At 43.7% G+C, this 21,599-nt stretch overlaps 1 protein-coding gene across 1 annotated transcript in view; it reads left to right on the forward strand.

Annotated features, from left to right (window-relative positions):
• The first annotated feature begins 15,624 nt into the window (after positions 1 to 15,624).
• Positions 15,625 to 21,599, forward strand: part of LOC139699204 (ATP-binding cassette sub-family G member 1-like) — a 90,076-nt gene continuing 84,101 nt past the window's right edge. Inside the window, exon 1 of the mRNA XM_071598166.1 lies at positions 15,625 to 15,930. Coding sequence (XP_071454267.1) covers positions 15,849 to 15,930 — 82 coding nt within the window. The 5' untranslated portion in view covers positions 15,625 to 15,848. The remainder of the gene's footprint in view (positions 15,931 to 21,599) is intronic.

The following is a 21,599-nucleotide window of genomic DNA, read 5'->3' on the forward strand; positions in this document are numbered from 1 at the left end:
AATTAAATGGCACAAGCGTCAAATCTTTATTCAACAAACTGCATTAGTGCACCATCTGTTATCTGAAATGCACATTTCACATCGGCACACCTGGCCCAACTCTACTGAGGTACCTATTGCACAATAGAGTAAACCGCATTTGTAAAGCGTATAAATTATTTTCTCAAGATCCCTCTCAGTTACGCTCAGAGATGGCTCCATCAACCAAGTAATATCGGAATCAGTGCTGATTTTTATTTATCTAATCACGGTTCTCTTCATACGCATAATCGACATTTACGCGCCAAAAGGCGTGAAATGAAATGGATGGGAGATATTGCTCCATAGCTACTGATTTTTACAAAGCGCCTGCTTAAAGGATACGTGTAATATCTGCAAGCTAATTTCTAGTCATAAAGAAAGCAACGATCTGAAAAACGATTTTAAACAATTATCTCTAAATGATACGCATTTCATAATTGCTGTCATCTGTTCATTATCTCAAGTCATGATCATATTCGGACCAGAAAATTTTAATTGGTCGATAATTTTAAGGACTGGTTATAACCAAGGGCAATATTCTACTGACCAAGGACAATATTCTACTGACCAAGGACGTAGGTAATAAGAAAGGACGAAGCAGGGCTCGGGTTCATATATTATGTGCTCATTTTGTAATAAAAAAGTTTTGAAAGATAAATGGAAGTAGACTTTTCTAAGCTTCTGTTGGCATAGCGCTGCAATTATTGGTGGATTTGACTGGAAGTACACGTACCAGCCATTAGAGAGAGAGAGAGATTACCGTATACCTTGTAGATCATGAACTTCAAAATATCTCTGTTTGAATGATCATAGTATCACACCTGATTACTGAATAATTTTTTGTGCTCTTAAAATGAAGTGTAGCGTTAAAATTAGCTCCACGAAAAGTTGGAAAATGAAAAAAACTATCAATTTCAACAGCATAAGTTTCTTTCACAGATACAAGAATATTGCCGCAGACAACACACCGTCCATCATCGACCGAAGAGTTGATAATTATGTCAATATGTTACCCATTATCTAAAAATATTTTGTGAGAATCACAATAATTGCTTGCAGTACTCAACGTCGGGGTACTTTTTGAAGGGGTTTACAATAGTTATATATCAATGACTTTAAAATAAGGTAAACAATGAATACACAATCAAGGAAAACACAGCAATGGCTTCCTAATGGTATGATAAGAAATGGCATCAGATATTGTGGAAGAACACAAAATTGGCATTTCCACCATGACAACGCCCCTGCTCTCACATCGTTACTTGTGCGAGAAGTGTCGGGCAAAAACGACACACTCATGATGCCGCAGACACCGTATTCCCCAGATCTGGCCCCCGGTCACTTTTTCTTTTTCCCGAAACTGAAGAGGCCCATGAAAGGACGACGCTACGCTGCGATAGACGAGATAAAGACTGCATCGAAGGAGGAGCTGAACAAGATCACAAGAAATGATTTTTTGAAGTGCTTCGAGGATTGGAGAAAAACGTTGGCACAAGTGTATAATATCTAATGGGGATTACTTTGAAGGGGACAAAATAGACATTCATGAATAAATGAATAATATTTGAAAGAACACAAAAGTCGTGATAATTTCTGAACAGACCTCGTAGAAATATTCCCATCTCCAATACGATAGCGATACATTGAAATGAAACCATCTGTGCATGGAGTCCACTGAAACTTCTTTTTTTCCAAGAAAGATATATTTTATGATTTCTTCTGAATGCTAATTTTCTCCTAATGCGAGGGTAGGCTGAAAAGTAATGCACACATGATTATAGAATACAAACAAAATGACCTCCAGAATCTCTCCTGGTGGCATGTGGAAGTAACATCCCCCCTCAGCATGCATGCGCAGGTTTAAGGTCGTTACATCCATCCAGTGTATTTTGAGAAGCGGAAGTATGGAGACGTGTTCTAGTGCTATGTCAACGTGAGTTAAATAGCGTGCTGTTATTGACAGCTGCCTTCGCCTCATCGTCCGAGGTGTAATGATTACCCTTGAGCTGTCTCTCTCGAAAAAAATAAAAATCGCAAGGTGCACGATCGGGGGAATAAGGAGGGTGTGGAATCGATTCAAATTTCAGGTTTCGCAGAGTCTCTCCAGTTTCGCGCGAGGAGTGTGGACGAGTGTTGCCATGTTGCAAGATTTTTGGCTGCCTTTAGCACCTAAAACTCATCCTTGGATATTCCAATATGGCTTGCGATACGCTTTTGAGTGATTCGCTGGTCAGTTTGAATCAAATCTTCGTTTCGAGTTCATCTACATCTACATAATACCCCGCAAGCCGCCGCAAGGGCGTGTGGCGGGGGAGTTGAGGATGTTTATCGCCTGTGGCAGTGATCGGACGTCCGCTGCGTGTTTCATCGACAATAATGGCTTTTCCAGGCTTGCAACCACGACATTTTACAACCTATCAATTTATGGTGGACCTATCAATAGCATGGTCACGATACACAGCCTTTAAATGATGATAAATCTCAGTAGGAGTCACTTTTTTAGCAGTTAAAAATTCAACAACAGCACACTGTTTAACTGGCGCTGACATAGAACCCGTCTCCATACTTCCGCTTCTCAAAATACACTGGATGGACGTAACGACCTCAAACCTGCGCATGTGTGTTGAGGGTGACTGTTACTTCCACTGGCCACCAGGAGTTCTTTTGAAAGTCATTCTGTTTGCGCTCCACAAGCATGTGTTTGCATTAGTTTTCAGCCTACCCTCGTTAATATTGCTATCCCCAGAGCAAAGCGTCTGATCGAAATGAAAACGGCCTTCGCTCGTGGGATGCACAAGCCACCATGCTTAGGAGCCCAACATCCGTCTCCCAAATAGGAGATGAAGTAATTCATCTTCTATAAGTCGTAATTATTCCCTTAAGCTATTCCATACAGTACACGCGGCGAACAGTTGATTGGACTGTTTTTGCAATACTCTCCTCGCAAAGGTTTTTTCACTGATAATCCGTGTGCAAACATGAATTATCCTCATGAGTTGACGTGCATCCTACCCAAGCTATTTAAATACATGCATTGCAACTCTAATGAGCACCTGCCATTGTTACTTCGGGATAACAAGGCATCGTTTAGCCGCAATGTCATTGTAAACCCTCACGTAATCGGCAATGCCAGAATGAGAGTTCCTCGGGGATAATTGTTTGCAAAAATACAGGGTTGTGCAACTTCTGGACCAACCTGAGAAAAAAACAAAACCAAACCTTTTTTATTACGTTCATAATCGATTAGTTTTCCGACAATAAAATTATGTTTTCGATCATTTAAATTAGTCGGCACAATCTTTTTGTTTAATTCTTTCCACCCAATCCACTTTCATCTATGAATAAAGAATGCAACACCTGATTTTTCATTTCAGATATTCTGTCTGTGTCAGTAAGAATGACATCATGACGACACGTGCGCCAAGATTATGACGAAAATAATCAAGACGGACCGAGAGGGAGGCGGATGGGCATTCGAGTGAGGATCTATTTGAATCTGGAAAAGTAACTGAAGCCAATAAAACTGACCTCATTGTCTCATCATTTGAGAAGAGGATACGGCAAGACCAAATGATTTTTATGGCATTTGTTCGTCTAGAGAAAGCGTTTGGCAATGTGGACTGGAATATAAAACTACGTGGGCGAACGGGATGAAGAAAAGAAAGGAGGTAAATTGAAGGAGTGAAGCAGTCTTTCTTATTATCCTCGACGATCGCTTCCGCGCACATTGAGAAGGAAATTAATCACAACGTGGAAAATAAATTGCCAAAGATGGAGATAAGATAAGTTCACTGACATTTTCGGACGACATACTTCAACGGGCAGGGACGAAAGATTGAAGCGAGGATAAAAGAATGTATGAATAAGGGTATGAACGATCTCAATATAAATAAGTAGAAAAAACTGAGATAACGATCTACAATCAAAGTGAGGAGTCTGATTTCATATGAGATTATGGCCATGTGCAGTGGAACGAGAGGAATAATTTCCTGGCCAGCTAAAGTAGAAATAATATCACCGGCGTTGGAAGACGCATGAGGGGCCGAAATCAGGCAGAACGGGGATGGCACGGAAGGCGTGGCAGAGGATCAAACAACCAGCGATTGGCACGGGTCAAGATATGAGGCAGTGCTCAATCCTTGCATATGGATGGCCCTTGTTATCTACGGAGGTGAGACGGAGGCGATAGGAGGAGCAACGGAGAAAAGGAGATAGGAGGCGATGAAAATTCAATGCTGAGAAAGAATGATGAAAATGAAACGGATTGAAAGAATGAAAAAACGAAAAACAGTATTTGGAGGAGCGGGGTGAAGAGGAAAGAGTAGTACGAAGGACAATATTAAAATGAAGAAGGAGGAAGCGAATTGGAGTCGTTTGGAGTTGGCACGGTAGAGGGGAAGAATTGAAGAGGGAGGGAGGTCACGGGTGAAGTGGGGGGAGCACGGAAGGGGGGACAAGATGAAGATTGAAAAGACGCGAGCGCGAGGGATTGCGAATGAGCGAGAAGACTGGAAGGAGGAGAAGTAGTTTGGTGATAAGCAATGAAGCCATGAGACAGCTCGCGGTGGCGGCGACGCCCTCCAGTTAAAAAAGAAGTGCGGTCGCGAAGCGCCTCCCTCCCCATGGAGCTGCTCCTTCCTCGCCAGCATTGAGTTCCTCAAGAAGTGAACAACTTCTTGAGGAAGAGAAGACTACAGGCGCGGAGTATGGAAGGAGAAGGATGAATTCAAAAGAGTCACGCATGGGACACCAGCTGAGCTTGGTTCGCTCTGAGTGGGAGTGAAGCCAAGAGCTTCGTTGGCTCATAATGTGGAAGACGAGTGAGATGGAGAAGGAGTCCGAGCCATGGGCAGACACAGGGTCGACTTCTAGCGAGGTCAACTCGACCACAGTGGTGTGGGTTCGGGGTGGAAGGGATAAGACTGAAGTCAGCAACAACTGATATTTAACAGTTTTGGTAAAATCAATGTTATTCGATGTTTCGCACTTGGACATTTTAGACAATTAAAACTGAAATCGAGTATAGTAAGATACGTGATATCTCGAGAGGCTTATTGGGAGGGGAGGAAATCATGGTCCGATCGTCTTCCTGGCTCCGACGCTGGTCCCAGCTGCGAGGCATCATGAGAGGAAACAAAAGACGAAGAGCAAAAGGCAGCAACACGAATGAAAATCCACTGCGACTTTATCCATCAGCCCCATCTTGTCGAAAAGCGCCATGGGGTCCGTAGCTTAACGTCCCATCCGACGTACGTCGTGGCCACTCTCCTCAAAGCACCTCAAGCAGGGATCGGGATACCACTAAAAAAATATGTCTCCAGGACCCCCTGTGTGAGAAGCCTGTACGTTGGCCACCGCACCTTCCCGATTCCCTTGAGAGAATTAAATATTAAATAAAATGTAAGGGGCGCAGAGCTGGTTTACTTCCACTTGATGCATTCTGAGAAAAGCTAATGAACTAGCAATAATCCTGGATGCCAGAAAATCATAGTGATTCCCTGGTTTAGCGCGCCATATTTGGTGCGAATGGGAGCGATTGGTTGAAGAGTGGCCATAGATTGGAAACAGTCTATTTCCCGGAGGCAATAGTGCGCCACTAATATACATACATAATTAACAGGTCCACGAGAATATTGGTACCATCTTTTCTCATTGAATAAGGATCCACTTCCACGATCCACCGGCATAGAGTGCGAATCCCAGTCTCCGAATCCATATTTTCGTGTTAAAATGGCTATGATTGGTTTACAAGATTATGTTTGACTGTAACTTAAACGTGACTATGCTTTACCTTAACTAAGGACCTAAAATTATCCCTAATAGTAGAACTGAGTATACGCGGACGTCTTATTGGGAAAATAATGAATCTTAGAAATTGATAACTTTTCCTCGTGTACTCAGAAGAGCTGCCGTGCGCCCTCCTCCCTTTCTCTGTCTCCTCTCCTCACTCCACAATCCGGCTGTAGAGAATAACTGGCGCTGAGAATAATACCTGATGAAACGCCGAAACTGGTTGAGCCAAATTTAAAAAAAAACCAGTGGGAATGGATGTTAACTTATTTATTCCATGATAGTGCCTCTTAAAATTGAAACTTGATGAATAGTTACAAGGCTGCGTCTAAATTACTCTCAGTGAATTCCGCAAAAATAGAGCAAGCTTTAGCGGAAAATTGAAGCCTACTTCCCATTAATTCGAGTGTGTAATCCTTTGGGAAGACGGTGAGTTGCAGTCCCAATCGTCAAAACAACCACTGGCTGACAATTAAATAAAATGAAACAGGCAAAGTGCGCCATTCTCACGTTCACGTACCATACACTGCTGGTTTGATTGATAACACTCCAAAATGAAGAGAGTCCATGCAAGGCAACTGCTCACTTCCTGGCAAAATAGGCTTTCCTTTAGATTTTAAATGTTTATTCTGAAAATATTTCGATCTCACCGTGCCTACTCTTCCCTCGGAGGCTTTTTCCAGATGCCGAACCATTTTACCAGGTGACACATTTTACCTGAGGCGTGAGCTCAGGTATATAAGACGGCCAAATACGGAATGGCAGCCATCAACCCTGAAGACGATGCACGAGTCGGGCATCGAAACGTCGGCCAATATGGAACCCTTGACCCGGTGGAAGACCCGAGAATCCTTCACGAAGCAAATACGCCGGGAAAGCACCAGATCTTACTTCAGTTAAAATTAACTTAATGACTATGAGAAATCAGAAGCTCGAAGGAAAGACGTATTTGTTCGACCGAGTGGATAACGAAGGATTAAGGCAGTCTTATGGAAAATTTAAAAAAAGTAATAGAAACAGAGACATTGAGAGTTAGTGGAGTGCTGTTCTCGACGTCACACGGGCTTCAATAAAAAAAACAAATACCTAGTAAATTGAAAAGTGAGAGGAGGGATCCTAGATGGCACAACGCAGAAGTACGTGAAGCATTAAAACACGAAGGAGCACGGTATCAGATCACAAAAGGACGAGTCTAAAAATGAACAAGATGATATAATACATTAAACTGCTAAAGCCTTTGCAAGAAAAATATGACGGCAGGGGTCAATAGAACTTAAAAATGAAAGATTGGGTGAATATTTGGACAATAATCCAAAAGTGTTTTGGTCATACGTGCGGGAGGTTCAGGGAGACAAAGTCGGTAGTGCCTAGACCCTAAATGACAACCGGCAAAAACTCAGCACCAGTTTAGAAAAAGCTAAAACATTAAACCACTATTTTCAAAGCATTTTCAATAATCATTCACGGGAAAAATGAGAGTCACTACCCGATCGCTCCATTGAACCCATGCCTGAAACTGCAATATCTTCTCTTGGAATTGAATGCCAACTTGGAGACATCACTCCATACAAATCGCCAGGCCCTGATCAAATTCCTACTTCTGTTAACTAAACGATGGCCTCAGAAATAGCTCCTTTCCTGAAAATAATACTTGATCAATCCCTAAATGAGCGAGAAGTACCCAAAGCCTGGAAAATAGTCATGTCCCCCCACATTTAAAAACGGCGTGAGAGGAGAACCGAGTAACTACCGACCAATCTCTCTCAAACCCATCTCACACAAAATTTTAGAGCTCACACTTGTAAGTTCAATCATGAAATATCTCGATTCTCAGAATTCACTTGCAAAAAACCGACTCGGTCTACGAAAGGGTGGATCTTGCGAGACCCAACTGGGACTTCTCGTTCGGGATAATTTCGTCTCGGGAGAAAATAACGTTCGGGTCGATACATTATTTCAAGATTTTAAATAAAACATTCGACAACGTCCCTCATTAAAAGTTGCTCCAAAATTTGGGAAGGTACGGGATTGATAAATGTGTCAGAGATTGGATTATTAACTTTTTGACAGGACGCGAGCAAAGGGCCGTAATAGATGGGGTACGTATCATCGAACACAAAGCGTAACAACTTGTGTCCCAAAAGGAACTGTTATTAGATAGAAATGCAATGTTATAAGTATAGAGCAATATCCAGTCATAAAGCTAATTATCAATAGCTAACGACCTAAATGCAATTCCAAAGTGGTGCGAAACATGGGAGCTAGAATTAAATTTGAATTAATGTGTTTCGATAAATTTGAGGAGAAACGGTACTTGAACAGAAAAACATCATAGACAGGGAACCATCATTACACAGGCGGAATCGGTAAAATACATGGCAGTAACGATAATTACGGATATTTTCCGGGGAAAACACATTCGTGCATTTTGCGGAATAGCTTATAAAAAGTTCGGATTCACCAAAAGAATACTTGGGAACAGTAATCAAACCTATGTCAAATCAGGTAGATTTATTATAGATTAGATAAATTTAAAATACCATTTTTTCCTCAAACCTGTATTAGTGATAAAAATAGATACGACAGCAATCGGGTAGTAGATCATTAGAATTGGGAGTCCATGTCGGTATTCCGCATGTTTCTTCCTGCGTGTTATTATTTTCATTCAATAGTCCCATCTTTTTAATACAGGGTTCGTACAATACGTATCGTGACTGGTTCGCTTTAGCCTCAACGGAGCGGTGGATGGGAGTCCGACCTGTCGGCTCGGTAGAGGGGTCCCCCACCACTCAGGCGCACTTTAGTTCAGTCGCCTCCGGGCATGCGTTGAGACAGCAGGTGGATTTTCGTGACGTGTGATTGTTTGTGGTGTCGTCGCGCCAACTTGGAGCGCACCGTCGAGCAACGGTACGCTGTGAAGTTTTGCGTTAAACTCGGGAAATCCGCGTCGGAGACCCTTGAACGCATTAAACAGGCTTATGGGGATGATGCCTTAAGCCGCAGATGAGTTTTTGAGTGGTAAAAAATGTTTAAGGAAGGCCGGGAGCTCGTCTAAGACGAGCACCGCGTCGGACGCCCGACGATCGCTCGAACCGATGCTCAGGTGGCCAAAGTGAAAAATGTTTTGGACTCTGACAGGCGTTTAACCATCGCCCTTGTCAGTGAGGAGACCAGCCTTTCAGTCGGATCCGTCCACTCCATTGTAACAGTGGATGTTGCGATGAGGAAAGTGGGCGCGAAGCTGGTGCCGAAAGTCTTGAGCGAGGAACAAAAACAGAGAGCAGCTGCTGACGAAATTCGGCGCGGAAACTATGCCTCACCCCCCCCCCCTACAGCCCCGACCTGGCTCCACCAGACTTTTTCTTGCTTCCGCGAATAGAAAGGGAGCTCAAAGCAAATCGGTTCGACTACATCGAGACTGTTCAAGCGGCGACGACAAAGGCTCTCAACAGTATTCCGGAAACCGACTTCCAGCGGGCTTTTTACGAGTGGTAGACGCGCCGAAATAAGTGTATATCGATGCAGGAGGAAGGAATGTATTTTGAAGATTATTAAGTGATTGTAATGACAACTGCAATAAATTTTGATTTTTGGAACCAGTTTCGATACTTATTGTACGGACCCTGTAGTTCTACAGCATGATTTAAATGCACGTATCCTGTTATTAAATATTTTTGCATTTAATTACTCTATTTCGTGTGATTAAGGTTTTGTCAAGAGCATGAGCAAACTAATATGTGTAGAGATAACATGATTTGGTTTTGACGTGGTTTTATTCTAGTTTACGAGTAGTGACCTAATACCCCCCGCCACACGCTCTTGCGGCGCCTTGCGGAGTAATGTGTGGATGCACATGTATTTCTCTTCTAACTTCTCTGCTACTGTGGCCATCTTGGTCCTAAACACTTCCAATGCGGGCAAAGTTCCACAAAGCTCCAGTTTATTAACTCCCCCTCCTCGAAAACCGCATTATCTTTGTTTTGTTTACATTGATTCTCCCTCCATAGCTACGCGCTGACTTTCCAATACCCTCAGCAATGCTTGAAACCCCTTGTCTGTTTGGCCAGCTAATCCTTATCATCGACACATATCTGATTTCATGGACTCCCCACTTACTTTCCTTCCTACCTCTAGCACTTCCCCTGCCTCCCCTTTCCCATCCCTGCCTCACACCCCTTCCCAGCACTCTCCATCCCAACTATCCATCCACCGTACGCACCTCTGCAATCTGACACGCGCACGTACATGCTGCGGATAAGTTGTCTATCCCCCAAGTCTACTCCTATCTTCGGTTATAAATTCATTTACTCTAATCGATTTAATAATTCGAATTCCTTCTGAAATCTAAGAAACACAAAAATACATCCCAATTACATTTTGCGTCCCTCCCTCATTAGTGTTATGGTTTCACGCGTGCATCTTCCCATTCTGAAACCAAACTGATCATCCCCCAAGTAACCATTTCCCCCCCTCCTCTCCATTCTCTTTATGAACCACTTCAGCTGCGTGCGAAATCAAACTAATTGTTCTGATGCCCTCACATATGGCTGCACTTCCCTTTTTTGGGATGGGAATCAACGCTCATCTGACGAAACATTCCGGCCCAATTCCTCCCTCAGAAATTCTACGATTCAGACCATAAAACTTCCTCTGCCTCCCACGCTTTCCCGAACCCTTGGGTACCTCCGTGGGAATGTTATCTACCCCGCGGCATAATGATCTATTTTTATCTATGCATTTTGCTGGATTAAATTCCTCTATCGCTTAAAATATTATCTATTAAAATATTCTTCAAATAGATTTGAATTCACCAAACTGCTCTTATACTTTCGCTCGCGAGACAAAAAAATTTCTTTTCAAAAGTTTTTCAAAAACCCTTTTTTTGTTAAGAAAATATTAATGGCAATTAGGAGCGTGACGCGCAAACTTGGTCGTTGAAGCGAGACGATAGACGTAGATCAGAATATTTTCAGATGTGGAGAACGATAGAAGAGGTCAAATGAACGGAAAGGAAAACAAATGAAGACGTGCTAGCAATGTTGGAGAAAGAGGGAGGGTTGTTGGGAGAAGGGGCGTTTTGATTGGCTGTAGAATGTTGGAGGCTAGGAAAGAGAGGAGGGCGTTAGCATGGTATGGAGGAATGGGAAGGGGAAAATGGGTGCGTAGGATGGAGTGAATGGGGGCGAAAATATGTGGAGTCGAAGGTTTTCTCGTATCGCAGGGCGTCAAGTCATGCCTTGCTATAGGCCAGGATTAGAGCCGTGTTCAATATGTGTCAATCCAATACCATCCTCAAACGGTAGACTAATAAAACATCTGTCATCATGGATACTGCCTCGCTAAGAAATATTGGGTACGTAATTTGACAGTAGGTTTGTTACAAAAACTTTCATTAATATTTTAAGATTCAAATTGGAGCTTGCCAAGAATGATAATTTGTCCAAAGGATGTAGCCATTGAAAGAATTCAATGATAGGGTTTAAAGAAAAAATAGCATGTGAATGCCACAGAATTGCATCCCAACAGTTTTTCCATGGAAAGAACAATATCTGTGTAGTGCGCAGCGCCCAATTTTGAAAGACAAGAGAAGGGGAGATGGAATTCCCAAGATTAAAGTGGCATTGATATCATTATGTGCTTTTGAACACACAAAATGGTAGCACATATCGACGCTGGTATTCGTGGAAGCATACAACAGCTGAGGCCATTTGCTAGATTAGGGATGTGTGAACGATTTGGTAGCGATAGGACATCGAGGAAATGGAGGAGGAGGGGTGAAGAAAAACCCAGGTTCGTCCTCTTAACGAAAGGTTCCGTGTTCCACATTTCAAAGCCCCATCCGACGAACGATGCAATTCACTTGAAGAGTTTTCCACATTGCACTCTTGAGTAGGGGTCTGGATAGCACAGAAAAACCATGAAACCTTTGGGATTCGAACCCGACCATCCAGGGAGAAAGACATTGCATTAGTCACCGCACCAACCCGTTTCCCTAAAGTGTTACAGAATTTACATGATTTCTGTTCCGACAAAAATATTCAAAAAACAAATGAATGGTAACGAGGAAACAATCCGTCGAAACTTTACTATGGATGATGAAAACATTCTGTGGATCAGAAATATGGACCATAGGAAGAGTAGAACGGACAGGAGTAGATGCCTTCGAAACCTGGTACTGGAGGAGAGTGCTCAAGATCAAATGGGTGGATAAAATAATAAAAGAAGAAGTATACAGAAGAAAAGATGAAGAACGACCTTATACATATACATATATATATATATATATATATATATATATATATATATATATATATATCTATACATATAACGAATTGCTCCTGGTGGGGTCACCCATGCCAGATAGGTCGAAGGTTAGGAGCCTGACGAAAGGTAGTCCACGCAGCGTCTGTTCCTCAGTGAGGCGGCTGCAATGGCGTCTGATCCCAGTGGTGCGGCCAGTAAGTGATGGTGTCACGTTAAAAACACTATTGAGGAAGGCAACGGGAAACCACCTCAATTATCATTCCCAAGATTTAAAAAGATGGACAATACTGAGATTTTGAGTCTTGGCAACTACGGGGCTCGGCCCAATCGGCCGTGTGTCTTGCCTGGCAGCGGGGGAGGCAAGGCTTCCGAGGTCGTCATCCTACGAAACCCTTGCAAGGGAAAACCAGCAGCAGCAGGACAGAAGACGCAGGAGAAGAAGACCAAATTAGTTAGAATAGGAATGTGGAATGTTAGGAAAATGATGAGGACAGGGAAATTGGAGAATGTTAAGCGAGAGATGGAAAGGGGAAGCATAGATATTTTAGACCTATGCGAGGTGAGATGGAAGGATAGCGGGGATTACTGGAGTGATAATTATAGAAAAATATACAGCGGCGGGGACGAGAGCCAACCAGGGGTTGCCATAGAATTAAATGAAGATGTAGAAAGAAGCGTAGTCAAGATAGCGCAGGTAAAGGATAGATTATTACTAGTAGAGATGAAAGCAGAACCGACGAACTTTTTTATTATTCAGGTATACATGCCACCGAGCAACCATAAGGAAGAAGAGGTCGATAGGATATACGATAAGTTAGAGGGCACAATCGTGTGTGTTCCTGTAGGGAAACATTTGATAGTGATGGGGGATTGGAATGCGACGGTAGGCGAAGGAAGAGATGGTGATGAGGTGGGGGACCACGGTTTAGGCACGAGGAATGACCGCGGGGAGAAAGCAGTTGAGTTCTGCAGGAGACAGGGCTTAGTCATTACCAACACTTGGTTTAGACACCACAAAAGACGCAGGTATACATGGAAAATGCCAGGAGACTCAGGAAGATATCAGCTAGATTATATCCGGGTTAGACACAGGTTTAGGAACAGTGTGATAAAATCCCACAGCTTCCCGGGAGCGGATGCGGACTCTGACCACAATTTAGTTGTTATGAAATGTAGCGTCCGTTTCAAAAGGATAAGGCAGGGGCGGCGAGTCAGAAAATGGAATGTAGAAGCATTAAATGGTTTGAAAAGGAAGGAATACAAACAGGCGGTAGAGGAAATCATGGAGGATGGTACAGAGCTAAGTACTATCGAAGAAAAATGGGAAAGGATCAAGAAAGGGTTATCGAAAGCCGCAAAAGATACTATTGGAACCGTTAACGCTAAAAGAACTAGGAAACCATGGATCACGGATGAGACGATTAAAAAGATGGATGATAGGAGAAAATGGAAGAATGTAAATACAGAGTTAGGAAAAATGAAGTACAAAGAATTAAACAATAAATTGAGGCGGGCAACAAATAAAGCAAAACAAGCATGGTGGAAGACGCAGTGCGAGGATATGGAAAGTCTGCAGAGGAAGGGTGAAATCGGTGCGCTGTACAGCAAAGTTAAATCTTTATCGGGAAGTAAGAAAGGAAGATCTATGCTAACAGTTAGAGATAAGGCCGGTAAGGTAATAGTTGACGCAGGAAAGATCCAAGAGAGATGGAAGGAATATATAGAAGAACTGTATGGTAAAGAACTTAGGCCAACAAAGTTAGACATTGAAAAAGAATATGACGTAGAGGAAGATAGCTTAGGTCCAGGCATACTAGACAATGAGATAGAAATGGCATTAAGGGAGATGAAACTAAATGAGGCCGTGGGGGTGGATAACATTCCCGCGTAACTATTGAAATGTTTAGGAAAATGTGGGAGGACGAGGCTATATGGGCTGATTCGTAGTATTTATGAGGAAGGAATTTGGCCGGAAGACTTAGTGAGATAATTTTTAGTCCCTATTCCGAAAAAGGTAAAGGCTACATCATGTGAGGACTACGGGACAATAAGTTTGATAGCCCACGCAGCTAAAGTTGTTCTCAGGATCATAAACAAAAGGATAGAGAGTAGGGCAAGTGATTACTTAGGGGATGATCAGTTTGGGTTTGGGAAGGGGAGATGTACGCGTGATGCCATTGCAGTAATGAGATTATTAATCGACAGGAATATAGAACACAACCAGGAGGTATTTGCCTGTTTCGTAGATTTCGAAAAAGTATTTGATAGAGTGAATTGGGAAAAACTAATGAGTATATTGAAGAAAATATGAATAGAAAGGATGGACAGGAGGCTAAACCGCAATATATATATATATATATATATATATATATATATCGTCCTTTGTGTGTGTTCCTATCCCTTTTCCTTATATCTGTTTCTATATAAATGAGTATTTGTTCGCCTTTATACGTGTTCCTATCCCTTTTCCTTATATATGTTTCTGTATATATGAGTATATATATATATATATATATATATATATATATATATATATATATATATATATATCACAATATAAAGAAAAGAAGAACCAGATAGATTGGCCACACCCTGGGGCACAATGGAGTCGTGAAGAACATAATAGAAGGACAAATAAAGAGTAAAGTCCCAAGAGGAAGGCCAAGGGATAAATGCATGGGACAAAGAAAGAAGAAATTACACTGCAAAGAATCTCAGGAAGTAAGCCAATCAGCCTAAGATAGGGTGGGATGGAGGGCTGCAGTGTCAACCAATCTTACGATTGAACGACCAATGATGATGAATTGTGGTCAATTTGAGTCAGATATCAAAATAACGTGATTTCACAAATCAAGTATACTTTCGGGAAAATAAAATAGCCCCTGTCTGAGAAAGTGGTATGATGAATGAGCAATTGAACAGATACTTCGAATGAATTAAAATTCTCCTTAAAACGTGACTTGGCACGATGCAGTATCCTGAAGGCGAAGATCTTAAATCCTGAAATCCTTGCTCTTGGTCCATGCAATAATTTCACCTTCCGCAGTTCGGGCCCCCTTTCTCCCGACCAGTCACATTTTGATTTCAGTTGATCCGACGGATGAGGTCAGGTCGCATGGCAAATCATCGACCAGCTGATCCCTGTTTGACAGTATCCACGACTGAGGCCAATCCGAATTCCTAGGCATGGCACGTCACCCTGGACCATGCGAGCGACTGTTTTCTAGCGTTGTCCCGGGCAGCGGAGGGACCATCATTAATGACGGCCGGCTTCTACGACCGCGGGCAAGGGTGTGGAGAGGAGGAAGGGAGGCGGGAAGCCCTTTCGTGGGCGGGAAGGGGACCGTGAGAGCGAGGGAAAAATGGAACCAAGGAGGAAGGGGGAAGAGATGGCCGAGCGATGGGAACGGCAGGGCGGGCGGAGGGGAAGGGAGATAGGTTTGAGGCATCCGACGCCTCCCTCGGCGGATGAGGGGAGGAGAGGGGTTGGCTCGAGTCGTGCGGTGGGAGGGAAAGGAGATAAGTGCGTCCATATGGCTTCGGCAGTCCGCGGTCGTCGCTCGCCCCCACAGCTCCCGCCCGCTCCGACGCCACTCTCCCCGACCGAGGGACGGAACCGCTTGCGGGCGAAGCCGCCCACACCACCAGGGAGCGCCGTCGGTTCACGCCCCGTCAATCGCCGCCGATCGGACGGGGTTTTTGAGTCCTCGATCGTCACAAAGCCAGTGCAGTTTCCCTTCTAAACTTCCGTCGCGGGACGTCGGACGGCAGCCATGCGCTCACGAAGCCGGCCCCTGGAGGGTCCGCTGGTGTTCCGCGATGTCACGTGCACGGTCCGCGACACGGAGACGCGCGGTGAGTGTTTTGGGTGGCTCTCGAAAGACTCCGCCCGGAGTGACGGATGACCATCGCGAGTGTTTCCTTCTGGATCCGGTGGGATTCGCACCGGCAACTCGGGATTTATTTTTAACTTTCGGAACTTTTCAGAGAATTTTTGTATCCGGCTCTGAAAATAGCACCTCTCTAGTTAGTGCGATTCCCCCAATGTTTTGCGTCAAGATGTGAAGGTTACGACTTGCGCTTCGCCATCGGCGTAATATCCCGCAACCCGCTGACGGCGTTTAGCCGGAAGTGCAATCGTGTTGTTCCGCGTCAATGACTGGTGCGCGGAGCCGTTCTGGCGGGCGGGGGTCCACCGAGACGAGCGCTCAATTGACAGCGAGCGAACACAATGGAAGAAGGCATGATGCCGTGGGGTTCAAATGAGCTCGTTGCCTTCAATTGAAGCTTTTGTGCTAACCTCAATCCATGATGCAAAACTGCATTCCATAGTTCAATGGGCATCTTCTTTATTTCTTTTAGTTGATATAAGGCCCCCGAATGTTGGCGAAATGAGAATAATATTAAGTTGATGGGTTTTCCATGTCCAATGATGGTATTATTTTTCTGTTTGAAAAACACGATATTGGACGGTATAAGAGTTATGTGGAGTCGGTAAAGCTTTTAATAGGAGAGCTGCGCGTTTTGGGAAAAGGAATGCATATGGACTGATATTAATTCCCTTTGGGCTATTTGGTTTGGACGAAATAGCCAAACTAATGGGTGTACTCTTTTGATATCGAAAAATTATCTATAGAATCTTATTTCTTGTTTATGTGTTGATTATGTTTTCAATTAATGCAGTTGGTATGGTTTTCCTGTTTATTGTTAAATTCAGTCGAATAACGCATGTGATGTTAGAAAAGTGAATGGTTACTATTTTCGTCTATTTTTTTAAAGACATTTCTGGAGGGAACAATGATTAGGAATTAATTCACTGCATGAAATTCCTATTATATTATTTTCCATAAATAATGAACGACTGAGAGAAAAGGATAGAATAACGGGCGAGTGATGTTCACGAAGTTAATATGCAGCAGTCGTCAGGCAGGCGTAGTCCCAGGCGTGTCTCTAGGAAACTGCTTCGGTGGCGTGCAAATTGGCGCGAACATATTTTCATCGGGTAGTAGTAGTTTTTAGGGGAGGCGACCGACAGCTAAGGTCATTTGCGCCATAGGGGATGGACAGGAAAGGATGAAGGGTGGAGAGAAACCCGGCGTCGGCATTAGCCTACTCTTTACGAAAGGCGCCAAGGGGTCCGCAGCTTAACGTCCCATCCGACGGACGCCGTACTCACTCAAAGTGCCCTCCACAAAGCACCTCAAGTAGGGATCGAGATACCTCTGAAAAATATTCAACACCGCCGGGATTTGAACCCGCGCCCTCAGGGTGGGAAGCCAGTACGTTAGCCCCCGCACCATCTCGATCCCCATATTTTCATCGGTGCGCGAGAGATGGGGCGTGGCGTCGACTCCTTTGAGTATACATACACCACTTGACGCAGGAGAGTTCAAGAGTCGGCTTATTTTTGGAATATTCTATTTCGACGCGAATATACTTTTCAAAAGGGGCGTGGCGGCAGCCCAGTGGTAGGATGCAGTGACAGTTCGATTGTTAGCCTTAGGACCCGGGTTCGATTCACGGTGGCTTTTAAACACACCCAACTTCTCCCAAACTGTGTGACAATACGGGCGGCGGTTATTCAAGGGAAACCGCAGACACCACAGGGAAATAACTCGACATGAAATAGGATGGTCCGCTATAACGATCAAACTAATCTTCGGCTGGATCACTGAGGTCGGTTCTGATTTTAATTAGAGAAAAAAATGAGCATTTAATTTTTAGTGAATGTAGGGCGATTAATGTTCATGTGTGGGGACATATCGGTTGCGATTTTGGAGGGGTGAGTTGATGGCGGAATGAGACCGTAATGTGGCGCTGGTAACCATTTCGTATCGGCGCCGTCGCGTGAGGTCGTCGTGTCATGTCAGCTCTGAGTCTTGAACGAAGCCGCCCACAGATGCGCGGCCTTTGGATTCATTTTTGTTTACGTGCGGAGGAGAGAGTGAGGCAGTGTTTGTGCTTTCGTTCCAAGTGTACTCGTTTGTGCTTTCCGGGAGGGGGGTGTGTGTGTGTGTTTGTTTGTTTATTTGCACACCTCCGGGTTTTGGTCTATTTATATGTCTGAGGCGCGAAGCTGCTTTTGAACGTTTTCCCGAGGCTGGCGTCTGTGGGGTGTGCCACGATCGCCGACCCTCTCCTCCCCTTGGTGCGTGCCGAACCGAGCGCATAAGTCCTTAACTTCACGACGTGTGGGTCATAGGAGGTAAAAAAAAAACAATGCGGGACATGAGATGAAAGAGTACGGTCGCCCACATAGACTAAAAATCGCCACAAAAAGCAGTTAATTTATATTTTTATATTCCAACATTTGAATTTTGCAGTTAAGGCAATTTCCCATGTTTATTCGAAAGCCTTTCCGAAATATATATTTATCGACTTAAATATATTTATCGACTTAATTGGGCGAGGTTGGGACTAATAGTCCCTTCTTCCACCTAACCCTACATTATAGACATTTGACGACAATCACATACAACCAAGCCCTAGATGGAGGGAAACCACCTAGGTGGGAATCGAACCCACGACCTTTGGGTTGGTAGGCGAGGACGTTACCCCGCCGCCACCGAGGCCGAAAATATAATCATTTGTTGGGAGACAATTAAGCCTGCGGCTGACTTTTCGTGTCGAGTCGGGGTGGGTGACTTGGGCGTCGGGCCGGCGTCGTCATCACCATCCAGTCTGTTGTTCCAAGGGGTTAACTTCATAGGCGTGAACGCTGGACCAGAGTTGAGTAAGGACATGGCGGCGCTCGAATACTATCGAGAGGATACACGCATCGGAGTGCGAGCGGGAAAAATACTTCCCGCAGATAGTAGGGTCATTTCCAAGTCTTGAAGATTAAGATTACTTTACCGCTTTTTCTCGGAGAGGAAAAGTCGGGCGATAGATAACGAAACTTGAAATTGACGATGCCTCTTTTGGCCACATTAATCGATAATGATCGGAACTACAACAATCGATTTCAAAAATTTGAATCCTACTGACACTAAAAGCGCTAACTTTTGCTTAAATCATCTACGCTTTGATTTCAAGTTATTAGTGAACACAAAATGAAATCAAGTGGATATTGTTACTATTAATTTTTCTTTAAGATAGTTTCATAATGATGCAATGTTCGCATGTGATGTGTTTATTGACTTTCCTTGCTTTCGCTTTTTAGTTTTATTGTCACTCATTGCCCGCTCATCTTGAAGAACCGGGCTAGGCATCCTGGAAGCGTTGAACTTACGGCGAGCGACCTTGAACGGGACAGCTCGACCCGAGCGATCATAGCCATTTGAATAACACTCCCTCTTTCGAAATGTCTCAAAAGGCCCTTCAACCATCGCTGTTTTGTCGGGCTTTATGTAATGGCGAAATATAGATAATGCTTACTTTTCAATGATCATGGAGGAAAAATTTACCGATGAATGATTAAAATTCATGTATTAGAATTGTAATGAAAAGGAGGGATTTATTTTTGCGCGACCATATCATGTGCGGATCACAAGTGGATGTTTGGCCGGTCCGACGCTTTCTCCACAGCATGACGGCGAGCTGGAATGACATGGGAATACAAAAACCGCCCCAGCGCCTACGAAAATCCATCGATCGAAACACCAATTACGTGGACAAATAGAGAATGTTCAAGCTTTAAAATAGTACACTAATTAATAAAAATACCAATATCTTTCTGTTTAAAAAAATTGATACCTCAAAATAGGGAGGACCCTAGGAATAGAAAAGGACATGGTTGATCCGCTATAGAGCTGCGACTATTCAGGTCGAAAATAAAGAAAGAGAAACTGAAAGTAAAAGAAATTCCCTTCTAGGACGAATTTAATTTTTTAGGGGTCTTAGAAGACCGAGGTAATTAGCATTCGCGCAATATGAGAGCAGACAGGACTCATGCTGTCGGAAGAATAGGTACGGAGCTTTCAGGTTTTCTGCTGACGCCTCAGGAATCATTAGAGGTTCATAGCATCGACACACCTCGTGAATAGACGGGACGTAGACTCCAATATGACACATACGCACGTAAATGCTCGATATTTCCTCGTACGATCACAACTGAGGTTAAATAGCACATAGGGGAGACAACCGACCGATAGCTGAAACTATTTGGAACATTATGGATAATTGGGAAAATCAGAAGAGGTAGAATTTTGAGGAAAAAGGAAACCTGGTGCCGGCATTAGCCATGTGTTAAAGGGCGGCGCCGAGGGGCCACCAAATACAACGTCCCATACGACGGACGGCGAACTCCACTTGAAGTGAGCTCTCCACATAACATTCCTGGTAGGGATCAGGATATAACTGAGAAATCCTAACTCCTTCGCCGGGATACGAACCTGGGTCCAATTCGGGGAGGGAAGCAAGGGCACTAGCCGAGGCACCAACCTGGACCAACCCCGGCATATTAAACGCGTCAGCATCTGTTGTCAAAACCTTCTATTTTCATTGCGGGCACTAAACGTTTTCCTAATAATGAATACTTACAAGCAATGTGATCGAGTACCCTAATTATAATCCGATATTCCGAACATACGAACGTAACGATCATCATTACTTAAATAACGCAAAGAAGGTTGGTACTGACTCCCCCGCCACACGCCCCCTCGATTAAAGCATAGATGCGATGCAAATTTCGGAGATCAGCTCTGTCATGACAAAGACATCTGCCATATCCTGAGGAACTGGCTGTTGTAATTATTTGGGTGTTGTCACTTTCAATAACACCACGGAACATCATCTCCGCGATTTGTGCGAGACCAAGCCCGGATGTGCTTTGTCGTAAACTGCACGTACTCTTAAGATCTCCCCACGAAGGAGAATTAACTGCAAGAAGTACATCATCGACATTTAAATTGTCAGGTATTTTATAATTGAGAGATAATATTTCACGATTTCTAATTAACTATTTCAGTTAAATTCTGGCATTTATCATGAAGAGGAAACATGGAAACCAGTAAAAGAAAGCATGGATCCAACCGCGATTAGTTGTTGTCATGTTGCCATAGTAACCAGAACCAGAAACCTGATTTGCGATAATACTTACGATACAAATAACAGGAAACTTGTAATTTACAATAAAACTTACATGGAACCAGTTACTATAACTAGGAAGGGATTAGGAGAGGAAAGGAGGCCTAATCAGAGGGCGCCGCCCTCCCTATAGGGTGTGGGGCCCCAAGAGGTCCTCCCAGGTCTTCCCAGGCCCCCTGCTTCTTATAGCATGGCTGAACGGGAAGGTTAAATGAAATGCGTGAACAAAACGAAGATTTTCGTACACTTTTACGCGAAATGGTAATTACAGTTGCCGTCTTCAATTCCGTGAGACTGTAATTCTTCATTCTCAATACCATTTTTGAAAGTGTGTGTGTTTTAAGTATTTTTGTGGTCTGGAATTATTTTCCATGTAAAGGTCGTTCAGATATCATCTACATAATACCCCGCAAGCCGCCGCAAGGGCGTGTGGCGGGGGGGTGTTAGGATGACAAAGCATTGATTATTTTACTAAATCTTGATTTCGCTCATTAATC

The sequence above is a fragment of the Hetaerina americana genome, unplaced genomic scaffold (assembly GCF_022747635.1).
Source record: "Hetaerina americana unplaced genomic scaffold, ioHetAmer1.1.p SCAF_10, whole genome shotgun sequence".
Taxonomy (NCBI): Eukaryota; Metazoa; Arthropoda; class Insecta; order Odonata; family Calopterygidae; genus Hetaerina; species Hetaerina americana.